Source organism: Ursus americanus, chromosome 2 (genome assembly GCF_024610735.1).
Source record: "Ursus americanus isolate L20-20 chromosome 2, mUrsAme1.1.p, whole genome shotgun sequence".
Lineage (NCBI taxonomy): Eukaryota > Metazoa > Chordata > Mammalia > Carnivora > Ursidae > Ursus > Ursus americanus.
Window position 1 is genome coordinate 93542081 of NC_142128.1, and position 12185 is coordinate 93554265.

The following is a 12185-nucleotide window of genomic DNA, read 5'->3' on the forward strand; positions in this document are numbered from 1 at the left end:
CACCTTTCAGTCATCTAGCATTTTGAGGCAAAAATGAAGTATTTTGTCATATGCAAATCTTTTTCAGAACAGAAACTGTCCCTCCCAATACTAAAAAAAAAAAAAAAAAAAAATCAAATCATTTAAATTTAACCACCTGAAAAGGACTGCGCATTTCTCAGCCAACAGAGAATGACCACGCAGCGCGAACTGTGTTATGTTAGGCCTGTTCCAGGAACTTACAAGGTAAATTAGGCCTCAGAGAATGATGGTCTTTGAATTTTTATTTCGCTCTATACAATATTCTTCCTCTTTTTTTCTTACTGTCAGAATGTTATCACTTTTCATTGCCTTCAGCAGTAACTTTCTCCAATTTGTTCCATATTTTACTTCTAATTTGCGGGGCACTAGAAAACCAGAGAATCCGGGTTTTAGAGTTCTCTACAGCGAGTGTAAGCATGCTCAGGGGGAGAACTGCCCGCTTTCTGGTTGATCATGTTGCTTCTGAGAGCTGAGGTGGCCGAACACACAAACTCCAGATGATGCAATATTACTGCACATGAGAATCTCGGCATCACCAAATAGTGCCCTTTATGCCTGAACCCCTACATTTAGTCTCTGAACGTATTAGGAACTTTGTGTGTGTGCTTGATTTCATATGTAATATCTTGGGGAGTAATTTTTATAACCAATGAAATTCAACAAATTCTACAAATCGGAAACTTTCTTTTTGATAACACTCTCCCATTGCTTGTTTCAGAAAGATCCCTTTTGGAAGTATAGTCATGTCATGGAATTTTTTCTGTATTGGAAACACTAACATGATTAAATCAAATGTCCTTTCTCAGGTATGAAGAAATGAAGGTAGAAAAATTAAAGGAAACTATTATGAAATGTTAAAAAACCCCACAAAGCTATCACATAAAACTAGGCGGGGAAAAAAAAAACAACTAAGTGGTCAAGGAAAAATCAACACAAAAGAGATCTTGTTGATTAATGGTACAAATACTGGCCACTTAGGCACAAACTCATAGATGTTGGCCCCTGAACCTGAAAAATGTCGAAGAGGCTTTAGAGGAAAGGTTTCCTTGGGAAGGTGCATTCCAATTTAACCTCTTACGCAAGTCTCATTATTAGGTGGGCACTCAATTTCTTAAAGTCTAACTAGACTTACTTTAGAGGCACAGTAACCAGACTAAACCATCAATATGAGTTGTTTAATTTGAGTAAACAAATAAGTCCTTTTTTTGCAGAAAGGCTCCTGGCCGCTGTGACCACCTGAAATGTTTCGGCTCTTCCCTCCTGGGAAAAATCCTCCCATTACTTCCTTTTTACTTGCGACCGTGCAAAACCACTGCCCTTCCACTAGCATACTGCTCATTTTCATTTAAAATGGCTACATTTATTTAGCTTATGTCCTGAATCTTGAATCTGCATCACCTTCTCCTTTGTTGTGAAGTTTCTAGAAGCCAGAGGTCACACCTGCTCAACTTGTCTCATACGGCCTTTTAGCATGATGTTACAAGCAATTAGGTTCTCAGTGCTGTTTTGGTCATCCGCTAGAAGTGCTCTCCATCCTTTGAGACTCCTGTCCGTGAAGTCTTCCCTTCCCCCTCTCTTGGTACAGCTGCTTTGAAAGCATCTCAACATACTTCTATTACAGTCATCACACTGAATCCCAATTAGGTTTATATGTTTATCTCCACTGATAAGAAATGGGCTGTGTCTTACTCATCTTCCTATGCTAGCAGCGTGTGCTTGTCATTCAGCCACTGAACTGAACACTGACAACTGAATAAATTAAAGTTATTCCTAGATATAAATGCTTGTGATAATCACTGATCTTTACATTACATAAAGGTATTTGTTGGGAAATCATTGCTGTCGCAGGAAAAAAAAAAGCAGTGACATGTAGGATTTTGACTCCTGGAAATGTTACCTATAACATATTTGCTCAATTCTTTAATAGATGTTTGGAATAAATACTAAATAATAGGCCTCTTGTCCTCAGCGAGTTTGATAAACAGTCCCACAACCCATAGAATTGTAGTCTTAGCAATTAAGCAGTTATGGGTGGGGGGAGGAGCTGGCCAGAATTTGAACTTGAAGGAAGGAAATTCCACCAGAGGATTCAATATTGGGCTGGATTTTTTTTTTTAAGTGGATCTTAAACTACAAATTCAGTGAGAGGCAGGATACAACGTGGCATGGTGGGTCGGAAATTGTTTCATGTATACATAATAGCTTGGACTAAGGACTGTCATCGCTGGAGAAAGGAATACAAACAAGTTCTCTTCTGATCCTTTTGTTCTTAGCTTAAATGTCATTCCTCAGTTCTTCCTGACCATCCTGTAGTTGCCAACCACCCCGCCCCCAATCCCTCCATGGTATTTGTGTTTGTAATTACATATTTATTTACTAGATTATTGCCTATGTCCCCTGATAGATTCCTTAAGAGTGGAGACCACATATTCTGTATTTATTATGTGTATTCAGCATTTAGCATCATGTGATTAGAAGGCAGTGAATAGGTATTTATTAAGTAATGGACAAATGAATGACTGAAAAGTGCCTAAACAGAGATGCTTGGCCAGGTGACAGTACAGGTCAGATCAAAGGGAGTAGATCCAATGGGGTCAGGAACATTTTTGAGGTGTCTGTCAGAGGCTATTATAGAGGCAGCGAGTTTACATAGAAAGAGTGCTAGATCAGAAGTCAGAAGATGTGGATGCCTTCACCTGCCAATTCGTACAGTCACTAACCATTGGAGGTTCTCAAAAACTCCGGTTCCCCGTCACAGGCATCAGAGACTCCGACTAGATGATCTGTGATACACCTAGTTATGCATGGCATTTACAATTTATTGAGCATCTACTATGTGGACTGCATCAAGCTGTATGATTTTTAAAAACTCAGAATCTATTCAGAGTGGAAGATGAGTGGGATAGACAAGTATGCAAGTGGTTTTTACTATTGTATCCCATTGTAAGTGGAAAAAACAGGGCAAAATTTTGTAATTCGGACTCTAAGAATATATTCTGGAAGCCTGAAAATACAATGTGGTCAAAGCAGGGGCAAATATGATTTTAACTGCAACACAGTAAACTTGGAAGACATAAAAGAATGGTTATATAATGAGCTTGTAAGAAACCAGAAACTAAGTGATGAGGATGGAAGGGAAGAGCTCAACAGTGGGGACAGAGAATGGATGTTTGGTCATAAATGTTCCGATGGCACAGTTGCTTCTTATTAACCTCCTCCCCAGTTTTGGACCATGCTGATGGAACTCGAAAAGGACAAGGGTAATGGGCAAGTGCAGAAAGAAAGCAAGGCAGGAGACTAGGGGAATGCAGCTTTCTGCTCTGTGCTAGGACTTTCGTTTGTCTTGTTCACCACTATCTCCCAAAACTAGCATGATCTTGGGCTCACAGCACTTTTTTTTTTTTTTAGAGAGAGAGAAATTTGGAGTGTACCAGCAGGGGGAGGGGAGAGGGAGAGGGAGAGAAAGAGAATCTTAAGCAGACTCCCAGCTGAGCAGGGAGCCTGACACAGGGCTGGATCTCATGACCCTGAGATCCAGAGCTGAATGCGCACATGCAGGTCCCCCTCATGGCGTGCTTTTTAAATGAAGAATTGGGAGAGGGGCGCATGGGTGGCTCAGTCTGTTAAGCTTCCAACTCTTGATTTCCTGCTCAGGGGGGAGTCTGCTTCTCTCCCTCTGCCTCTCGCCCTGCTCCAGCGTGTGAGCACTCTGTCCCTCTAAAATGAATAAATAAATCTTAAAAAAAATAAAGAAATTGGGAGAACCTTCCATTAGGAGCTCTTCAAAAGTGTCCCTTAGTGGGGGCACCTGGGTGGCTCAGTCAGTTAAGTGAACAATTCTTGATTTTGGCCCAGGTCATGATCTCAAGGCCATGCTCTCAGGGTCATGAGATCAATCTCCACGTTGGCCCCATGCTGGGCATGGAGCCTGCTTAAGATTCTCCCTCTCCCTCTACTCCTCCCTCCCACTTGCTCTCGCACTCTCTCTCTCTAAAATAAGTAAATAAATAGACACCACACACCTGTGTGGTGAATGAATGACTGGAAGAATGAAAGACAAAATTTCCATCATGTCCTCTCAAAATAATCATGACATCTCTAAAATATGCCCAGTTTCAGGTTAAAGTAACCCATATGTACTCAGTAATTAAAAATCCTGAAAGACCCCCCCCCCTTCTGGAAAAAATGAGCATCATTTCATTGCTACAACAATAAAACTCTACTAGAAAGCAATTCAGGAAGAACATTAAGTTGTTCAGTGTGATTTTCTTAATAAGCAATGCTGTTTGCCAACTTCAACACCAGAAAAACATTGAAGGTTTACTGTTAAAGTTCATTTCATTGGTCTAGTTCCTAACCATTCAAAGAGTTTCCAAAGACATTCATCTCATAAGACAGTTTGTTTTGGGCAAAGCAAAGTTATTTGTTTTGTACCAAATTTTCCTCAGTGTCTTTGTTTAGTGATGGGCTTCATTAAGGAACCCATTACATTGAAATGGGGCATCTTGCCTCACTTAGTGTTTATTGAAACACTGTGTTGTGTGTGGGCGGTTTATGGTTACGATAGAAGAGCCATGTTTCTGCTTCCAAATCAAAGGGAGAGATGTAATATTTGTAGTTGCCTTCGTAGCTGCGGGGGTGAACCTTTTACAGTCTTTTGGACAATGACAATTTTTGCAAGAAAGTCCAACGCTCACACAGGCTGGGTGGCACTGAAGGGGAGAAACCGGCTTTACTGATAAGAGAGAGGAATGCATTGTTTATCTTACTGTCTCTTTCAATTCTCTTCGAAGAACGGAAGAACTAAAATTTCATCTGCTCTGCTTTGGGTTAGCTGGTTCTGAGTATTCATGGTGTGATGCCAATCTTAGAGGTTGAAAACCCTAAGGTATAGATGTATGTATGTGTGTATGTGTATATATATATACACAGAGAGAGAGAATATAGATAGAATATAAAGAGAATATAGAGAGAATTCTATAGGGCCAATGGCCTGTGGGGTATACCGGCAGGTGGGTGTGTGTATGTAAAAACTACCATTCCTCTAGTTTCTTGCTGCCAGGTGGCATAACACTGTTGAAATGGCTTGTTCTTTCTGCCCCTGCCCTTATTGCTTGTCAGGGTGAGAGGCGGGAATTATGAGACTGGTAAATGCGTGAGCCAGACTGGGTCTGTGTGGCTCAGCTGCCTTCCTTTTCCATGTTGACACCAATATTTCGTGACTCCCCATCCAGGATTCTATTGGCCAGTTACATTTGCAGGTTCTGAGGCAACGATTCTCAAATTGGACTGTGCAACAGAATTCCCTAGTGGGCTTGTTAAAACTCAGATTGCTGGGCACCACACAGAGTTTCTAATAGGGTGAGACATTTCTAGCAAGTTCCCAGATGCTGCTGATGCTGCTGGTCCTGGGACCATGGTTTGAAAACCATTGTTCTAAGGCATAATAAGTGATTTTGATCTTGCTTTATTAGCAGTTCAATTCACTTGCCAGATATAGTACAAGCAAAAAGAGAAAGTACTGGAAAAAAATCTTAAGAGGGAAGAAATGGTTGTAAATAGTTTGATACATTTGGGAGCTGGACTTAAGCATGGGTCAGATGAGTTTCAGGTTTATTTCGTAAAGACCAAGATACTATACTACAGTAGCGTTCTTGTTAATCATCCCTAGAAGAATAACTGCTTGCTCAGGGAAGCTTGTATTTGCTTATGAAAATGGCAGCAAGCATAGAAAGGAAACATCTATCAACATGCATTCCAAATTCTCATCTTTGGAGAGGGTTTGACCGAAGTCCTACCTAATTAGCTAGGTGAACCCCACTTCCCCCCAAAGAAGAAAAGAAAACCCTCAAAAAATATAAAGATGAAACACATCTAGAGGAATGATATCTGCCCACCAGGGCAGTATTTGCATAAAAAAGGATGTGCAATATGCTTCTCTTATACCACAAGTTCTACTTATTAAATATAATTGAGGCTTTAAAATACATCTGTCTCAAAAATTCAATTTACATATAATTACATATTACGTGTAATTACATTTAGGATGATGGGCGAGTTATACATCCCAGGTTTCTAGAAGCCACAAGGATCTGATAGCAACTTGCCCAACTTGTTTATCTTATTGATGAAACAGGTAAAAAAAAATTTTTTTTTTTTAACGAAGGGTTTTGTGTACTGAACCACAAGAAGTAAGGCTACAGCTAGCAAATTTCTTAGAAAACAGAGCAAAATAGAACGAAAACAAAAACTGCTTCTGAGTTTTCTAAAATCATAAAGAGCATCTGCCGTGGGCTGCGAGGAACTTGTTTTTAAAGCGGCCCCGGGCGAGAATGGCTCTGGTGGCATCGCTAAGCTGGGCTGGGGGACTGCCCATCGTACGTCCCTCTCGGGAACTATAATGCCTTGTTTCTCCACGATCCTCTTGCATTACTTAACCCTTGTCTCATTTTGCAACGTTTAAAGCATGTATGTATAGTTTATCATCTGAATGACATTATAAACTCCCTATGAACCCAGATGATTCCTCGTCGTGCTCAGAGCCTTCCCCCACACCTGCAGGGGGCAGTGTCCCAACCAGTGGCTCAGCTCAAGAATGCAGCCATCCAAGGACAAACCAGGAGCCCACCTCCAGGTGGAAGGGAGGGCAACTTGCTCTGACCCAGGACTTTCCCTTGCACATGTCTGCGCTATCAGATAAGGAGACACAGCATTTTAAACACAGTTGTGCTTGTGCTTTGCTTCTTATTTGGAGCATTTATTAACAAGACAGATTTTACATATCTACAAGTTATGAGGCTAAGTTTTAAAAAATGCTACAGCGGTCAGGATATTGTCCACATGGAAGATAATAGTTTGTGAGTTATTATTAAAAATACTATAGGCTGCTCTCCAGCATATTTTTGGCCTTTTCAGCTTTAGTAACAAAATGAGCCAATACTGTCCAAGAATAGTTTACAGTAGATGTTGGAAAGAACATAGGACTTGGAATCCACTTAAATGGTCTAAAGAATTCTCTAATATGATTCGTGCTACATGTTAGAGCCAGCATTTCTTTCCCCTGTGAAAATGAACCCATGATTTTATAACATATGTCATTGGGAAAGTATGAATGAATTGATAGAATCTAAAGCAAGAACATAAGGGGGAAAATAGTCCACAACTGTTATTTGATGATATAAACATCTAATATCCTGTATAAATTAGTCTCTGAGCTAAAAGGTAATATAATCTCTCTTGCCACATTTTCTTTACATAATCTTAAATATCTGACTTGGATTTCGTTCAGAGGGATGGTACAGACATACCCACTTCTGTGGCTGCCGCAAAAAAGGAGCCTGAAGGATGATTTGCCCACATCAACTCTGCTCAGTCTGTGATGTGTAAAAATGAATTTTACAACAGCGTTCAGCCAGGCAAGCTTCTCAGTAGAACAGAACAAGAGAGGAAGTGTTTGTGTTTAAATTGTTTCTTCAAGCACACCAAATATTGGGCTAATTCCAAAATAAATTTTGATTCAGCGCTGCACATCAACTCATTTTGTCTTCTTTCATTCCCTCAATAAGCCCTGTTTACGTGCTATGTGCTGGAATAGGAGTCAGATGTACAGACGTGATCACTGCCCAGGAGTTTCCACTGGAGATGGGGAGAGAGACAAGTAAACCGTGCCGGCGGTGGGATACGTGGTGTAATGGGACGGTGCCTCAGCTTCAGCGGCCCCTGGGACGGAAAGGGTTAGCAGGACTTCCAGAAAACCAGGGAAGTTCAGGAGACTGGCAGTCCAGAAACAGGAGCTAGTATGTGTGAAGGAAAGAAAGCTAGAAAAAGTACTGTCCGTTTGAGAAACCAGGTGTTGTCTTGTTCTTTAACTAACACGTGTCAAAATTATTTGTTTTGCTCTGAGTCCTAATTCATAAAACAGATCACTTACAGGGTTTGGGGTTATATTAAAATATGATTCCTAAAAAGCATTGCTTTTGAGATTTTAAAAAATGTTGCAGCCTCTGTACTGTATCACTGACAACAGATAAGCTGGGTGGAGGGAAGGACGAAAAGATAGGCAAACCAGCAGAAGGGAAGAGGAATACGGTGGTGAGAAAACTGTAGAGAGAGAAAGCATGTGGCTTGAAAAGAGCTTTCCGTGCACAGGGCTACTGAATGAAATTAGGCAGTGTCCCTTCTGATGATTTTTTCCCCCATTTCTCTCCCTTTCTCTCTCTCTCTCTCTTTTCACCCTTCCTCCCTCCCTGCTCTCTCTCCCTCTCTCTTGTGAGAAATCCCCAAAGAGATCTCCAAGAACTTACATGATGTAGAAACCTAGTCCCATTGATGCCGCTGGGGCACAACTATTTCTAACCCTCTTCATCTTCTTCTGTCCTCTTCTCCCTGCCCTTTCCCTCATTCCCACTCCAGGCACCAGGGGAAGGGGTTGGCCAATGCCGCCATTTGGGGGAAGGAGGAGAGGTTGGGAAGGAGGTGCTAAGAACCAGCTACTGGGAGAGGCAAACGTCCACTTCTGAGATGCACGTTCCTTTGTCATCTCAAGTCAGTGAGAAGAAGAAAAAGAAGCAAGGATGGGGAGGAACATTTCAGGCGACACTTCGAATCTCTATATAGAACTGCCACATTCACCTCTGGTTTGGAAAGACAGAAGAGACTTTTTGTCCCTCTCTGATAGAGAGCAGGAACCTTGCAGGCATGAGTCTCTGACTTGGGGCCTTACCTCAGACAGAGCAAAGATGGAACTAGAAATATCGATGAAAAAGTTAACTTTCCAATTCCTTTTATTTTAGTAACAACAACAACAACAACAAAAAACGGAGCACAAGGAATTTGAAGACTTAGAGAAGATTAATGTTGCAGCGATGTTTCCTCTCACCTGACCGTGATACCTGGTCAATTCAAAGGCCCGTTTTAAATGTACCACGTGATATTTTTCTGGCCACTTACTTCTACCCGTCCAAGTGGCAAAAATGGAGACAAAGAGTTACCGTTTACTAATTACAATCCCAGTGATTAAATAAAAAAAGAAAAAAATCCAGCAGGAGGAGCTCTAACCTGCCTTAGAGCTCAAAATTTAAAAACAAAACCGTTGAAAGCAAACAGAGGCAAACAGAGAGGCGTTTGTGCCTTGCAAGCTGCCATGTCAGTGAACAAACATGTGACTAAGTCCCATTAAATGCTCCTCGCGCAGTCGGGGGTTGATCCTGGCGGGGGCTAAAGGCCACCATTTCCCCCCTTGCAGAAGTCTCCTTGTCCGGATGCAGCTAACCTCGGACTGGATCTGTGGTGTCAGCTCTTATAAAAGGGAGCAAAAGGCTGATTTCTAGGCAAGTCTGGAAGTCAGTCTTCTCCTCTCAAAGTGCCCTACTGTTTCTACATGCGTCGCAAACACTGCATTTAAAAATGGAATTTTTATCAGTGGTGGACGGTACTACAAACACTCCCAAATGTTGCATCTCCTTCACTCAGTGGCTTCATGGGCCCTTTCTTAAAATGAGGGAAATGCTGCGTTTGTAAAAACTGGTGCTAAAAGGGCAAGGAATCATATGTCCCCTGGGCCATGTAAAGAGTCTGCAGAAAGAATTACAGCTTTCTAACACACACACACACACACACACACACACACACACACACACACACACACACAACTGGAACACAAAGAATTTACTCAGGAAAACAGTGAGAAGTATATGAATTTAACAGTTATAGGGTCTGGGGGGTAAGCCTTTCCATTTTGGACAGGGTTGTGGGAGCGGGACGGACGAGTGGGCATACGGGATGGTCAGAATTACTTAACCTGAAGGAAACTTTCAACCAATCCCTTTTAATCTATTGCCAATAAGAAGTCAAACTTTTTGTTTTACACCTTAATGGTATGCCCACATTTTAAATTTTTATACAAGCTTCTACAGAAATTTTAACTAGACCAATTCAGACCAAAAGTCACTAAATAAAGCTAGTCTAGACGGAAAAATCTATGAAAACCATATGTCTTTTAGGCATCTGTCTTACGAAAACTGCCATCATCCTGGAGAAAGAGTTCACAAAATATGCTTTTAGGAAAACTCTGCTGTAATGACTGTGGGGGCTGTGCTTGAGAAGTCGGCTTGCCCCGGAGAAAGTCAAGCCAAAATGTTTACCAGTGAAAGGCTCATATTTCTACATATGTCTGTCTGTAAACATCACTGAAAGGACAGGCAAAGGCAGACATCATTTATATTTCCATTATCTTAGAAGGGATCAAAAAAGTTGTGTTCCCCCACACTCTTACAGAATGTTAGACCAAGGGATCTCAAAGCCACCCTGCTCTCACTCACACAAGACTGTTTTGGATAACGTTGTACGTGGATGAGGCCAAAGAACCAGAACATTTTCTTCTGATTATTACCTCATCCTGCTGGCCTGCCAAACACCGCTTGAAGGCAGGTGTCCGCCATAAGTAACTAAGGAAGACCTTCCTGTATAATTGGATGGAGGGCCCACCTGAGAGACAAGGGGACTCAGGACTGGGGCCCAAAGCAAGAGCGCAAGGAGAATGCAGCAGAGAGAAATGTTCTCAAACCTTGCTTTTCCGATTTAATATTGCTGGAGACAGTGCTACCTTCAGTATCCTGGCTACAAATTTTTACATCTCAAAATGCACATTTAATAAGTAGCATGAAACCCATAGGGAAAGAATAGAAAAGCAAACTTTAATGGTCAAAATCATAACATTTTAACTGAAAGCTGAACAGTCTATGGAGATTATGAAAGTATTTATAAATTGCAAAGACTCCTTGTGACCCTCGAGAGTATTTTCTTCTTGCTCAACAGGGAAGGGGACTTTGGAACAGCACAGTAACAATGGCTATTGGCATGAGTGCCCCATCACCTAGAGGGTTGTGAGTGACAACATATGTTGAATAGCTACATATGGAGAAGAGGTCCTGGGGTGGAGGAGACAAGCATAGTATAAAAGAAGGAAATTTATAAGGTGTAGTCAATCACACACCAATGTTTTAAGTACAGGGAAAAACACTATTTCAACATGTTTATTCGAAGATACTGTGCTTTAAAATGAGTTTTCAATATACTTATTTAATTTTCAAGTATTAAGATGGTAATGGGGCAATTTAGAGTGTTTGAAATATTAAATCAAGCAACATATCAACATCCCTCACTACAGATTCCTAAACTGAACTAGAGGGCATTTAAGTAAGTTAATCAAAGTCTGATGACGAGTCACAGGGATTTCTGGGGTCCATTAATTTCAGTCCTGAATGCTCTGATTACTACTATTGTCGAGCTAAAACGACAAGTTTGCTTTCTTTCAAATAATATGTGTAGCACGGATTTTATTTTGACTTTAGACCCAGATATGTGGAGGGAGATTACTGCAGTGGCTTCTCTAGTTAACACATTTACTAATGTTTCCTCAATTTTCCACCCCAAGAGGCAGTAATTAAGGTAGAATTTGCCTCACATGAAGTTTTATTACTTTAGTTATTAAAATATTTTCCAATACTACCAAGAAGCAAAAAGAGATCCTAGTTGTTTTAAAAATAAGTAGACGTTTTCCTCAGGTTTTATGGCTTTTCCTCCGTGAATGGTGGTCTAAAGGTGGAGCAGTGTATAGACTTTCTAGCAAAGTCCCTTGAGTGTGATGCTATGGGTACATTTATTTGAGGGAAAAATTTCATTCACTCTTAAAATTGGCTTTGAGAACAATCCTAATATAAACTTAAAAAAATACACAGGGTACAGGATGTATTGTATATAAATATCCGCTCCCCAGCGAAATCATCTCATTTTAGACTTTCTGGGCTGCAAAACACCTTTGAAAGTCTTTCTCATCTACCGTCATAAGAGGTCTCATTCTAGATCCGTGTGATATATACTGACCCAGATAAATGTAGATATTGCTGCCTCATGGAAATCTGAAACTAAAAACAGGTAATATTTACATGGTAGAGGCAACTGGTATATTTGATTGTAAAATAACATCATTTCCCAGATCATATTCAAAACCGCCCGAGGCCTTCACCTCACACCTCTCACTTGCTCTTGGTTCTCGAAACGGCCACAGAAGCTGGGGACGCTCGTGTGGAGGTGCGTCTAGTTTGTGCTCATCCAGGCCTTTGCGTCATTCTCCCTGTCCGTGGGTTCTTCAGCCCTTCCACAAG

General features: G+C 41.0%; 1 protein-coding gene across 5 annotated transcripts in view; it reads right to left on the reverse strand.

Annotated features, from left to right (window-relative positions):
• DNM3 (dynamin 3) overlaps positions 1–12185 on the reverse strand; it is a 524707-nt gene that overhangs the window by 9706 nt on the left and 502816 nt on the right. The window contains exon 21 of one of the 5 annotated variants that reach the window (XM_045814009.2): positions 10696–12175. The exons of the other annotated variants lie outside the window; for them this stretch is intronic. Coding sequence (XP_045669965.2) covers positions 12118–12175 — 58 coding nt within the window. The 3' untranslated portion in view covers positions 10696–12117. Of the gene's footprint in view, positions 1–10695; positions 12176–12185 lie in introns of those variants that run through there. 5 annotated transcript variants of the gene reach the window in all.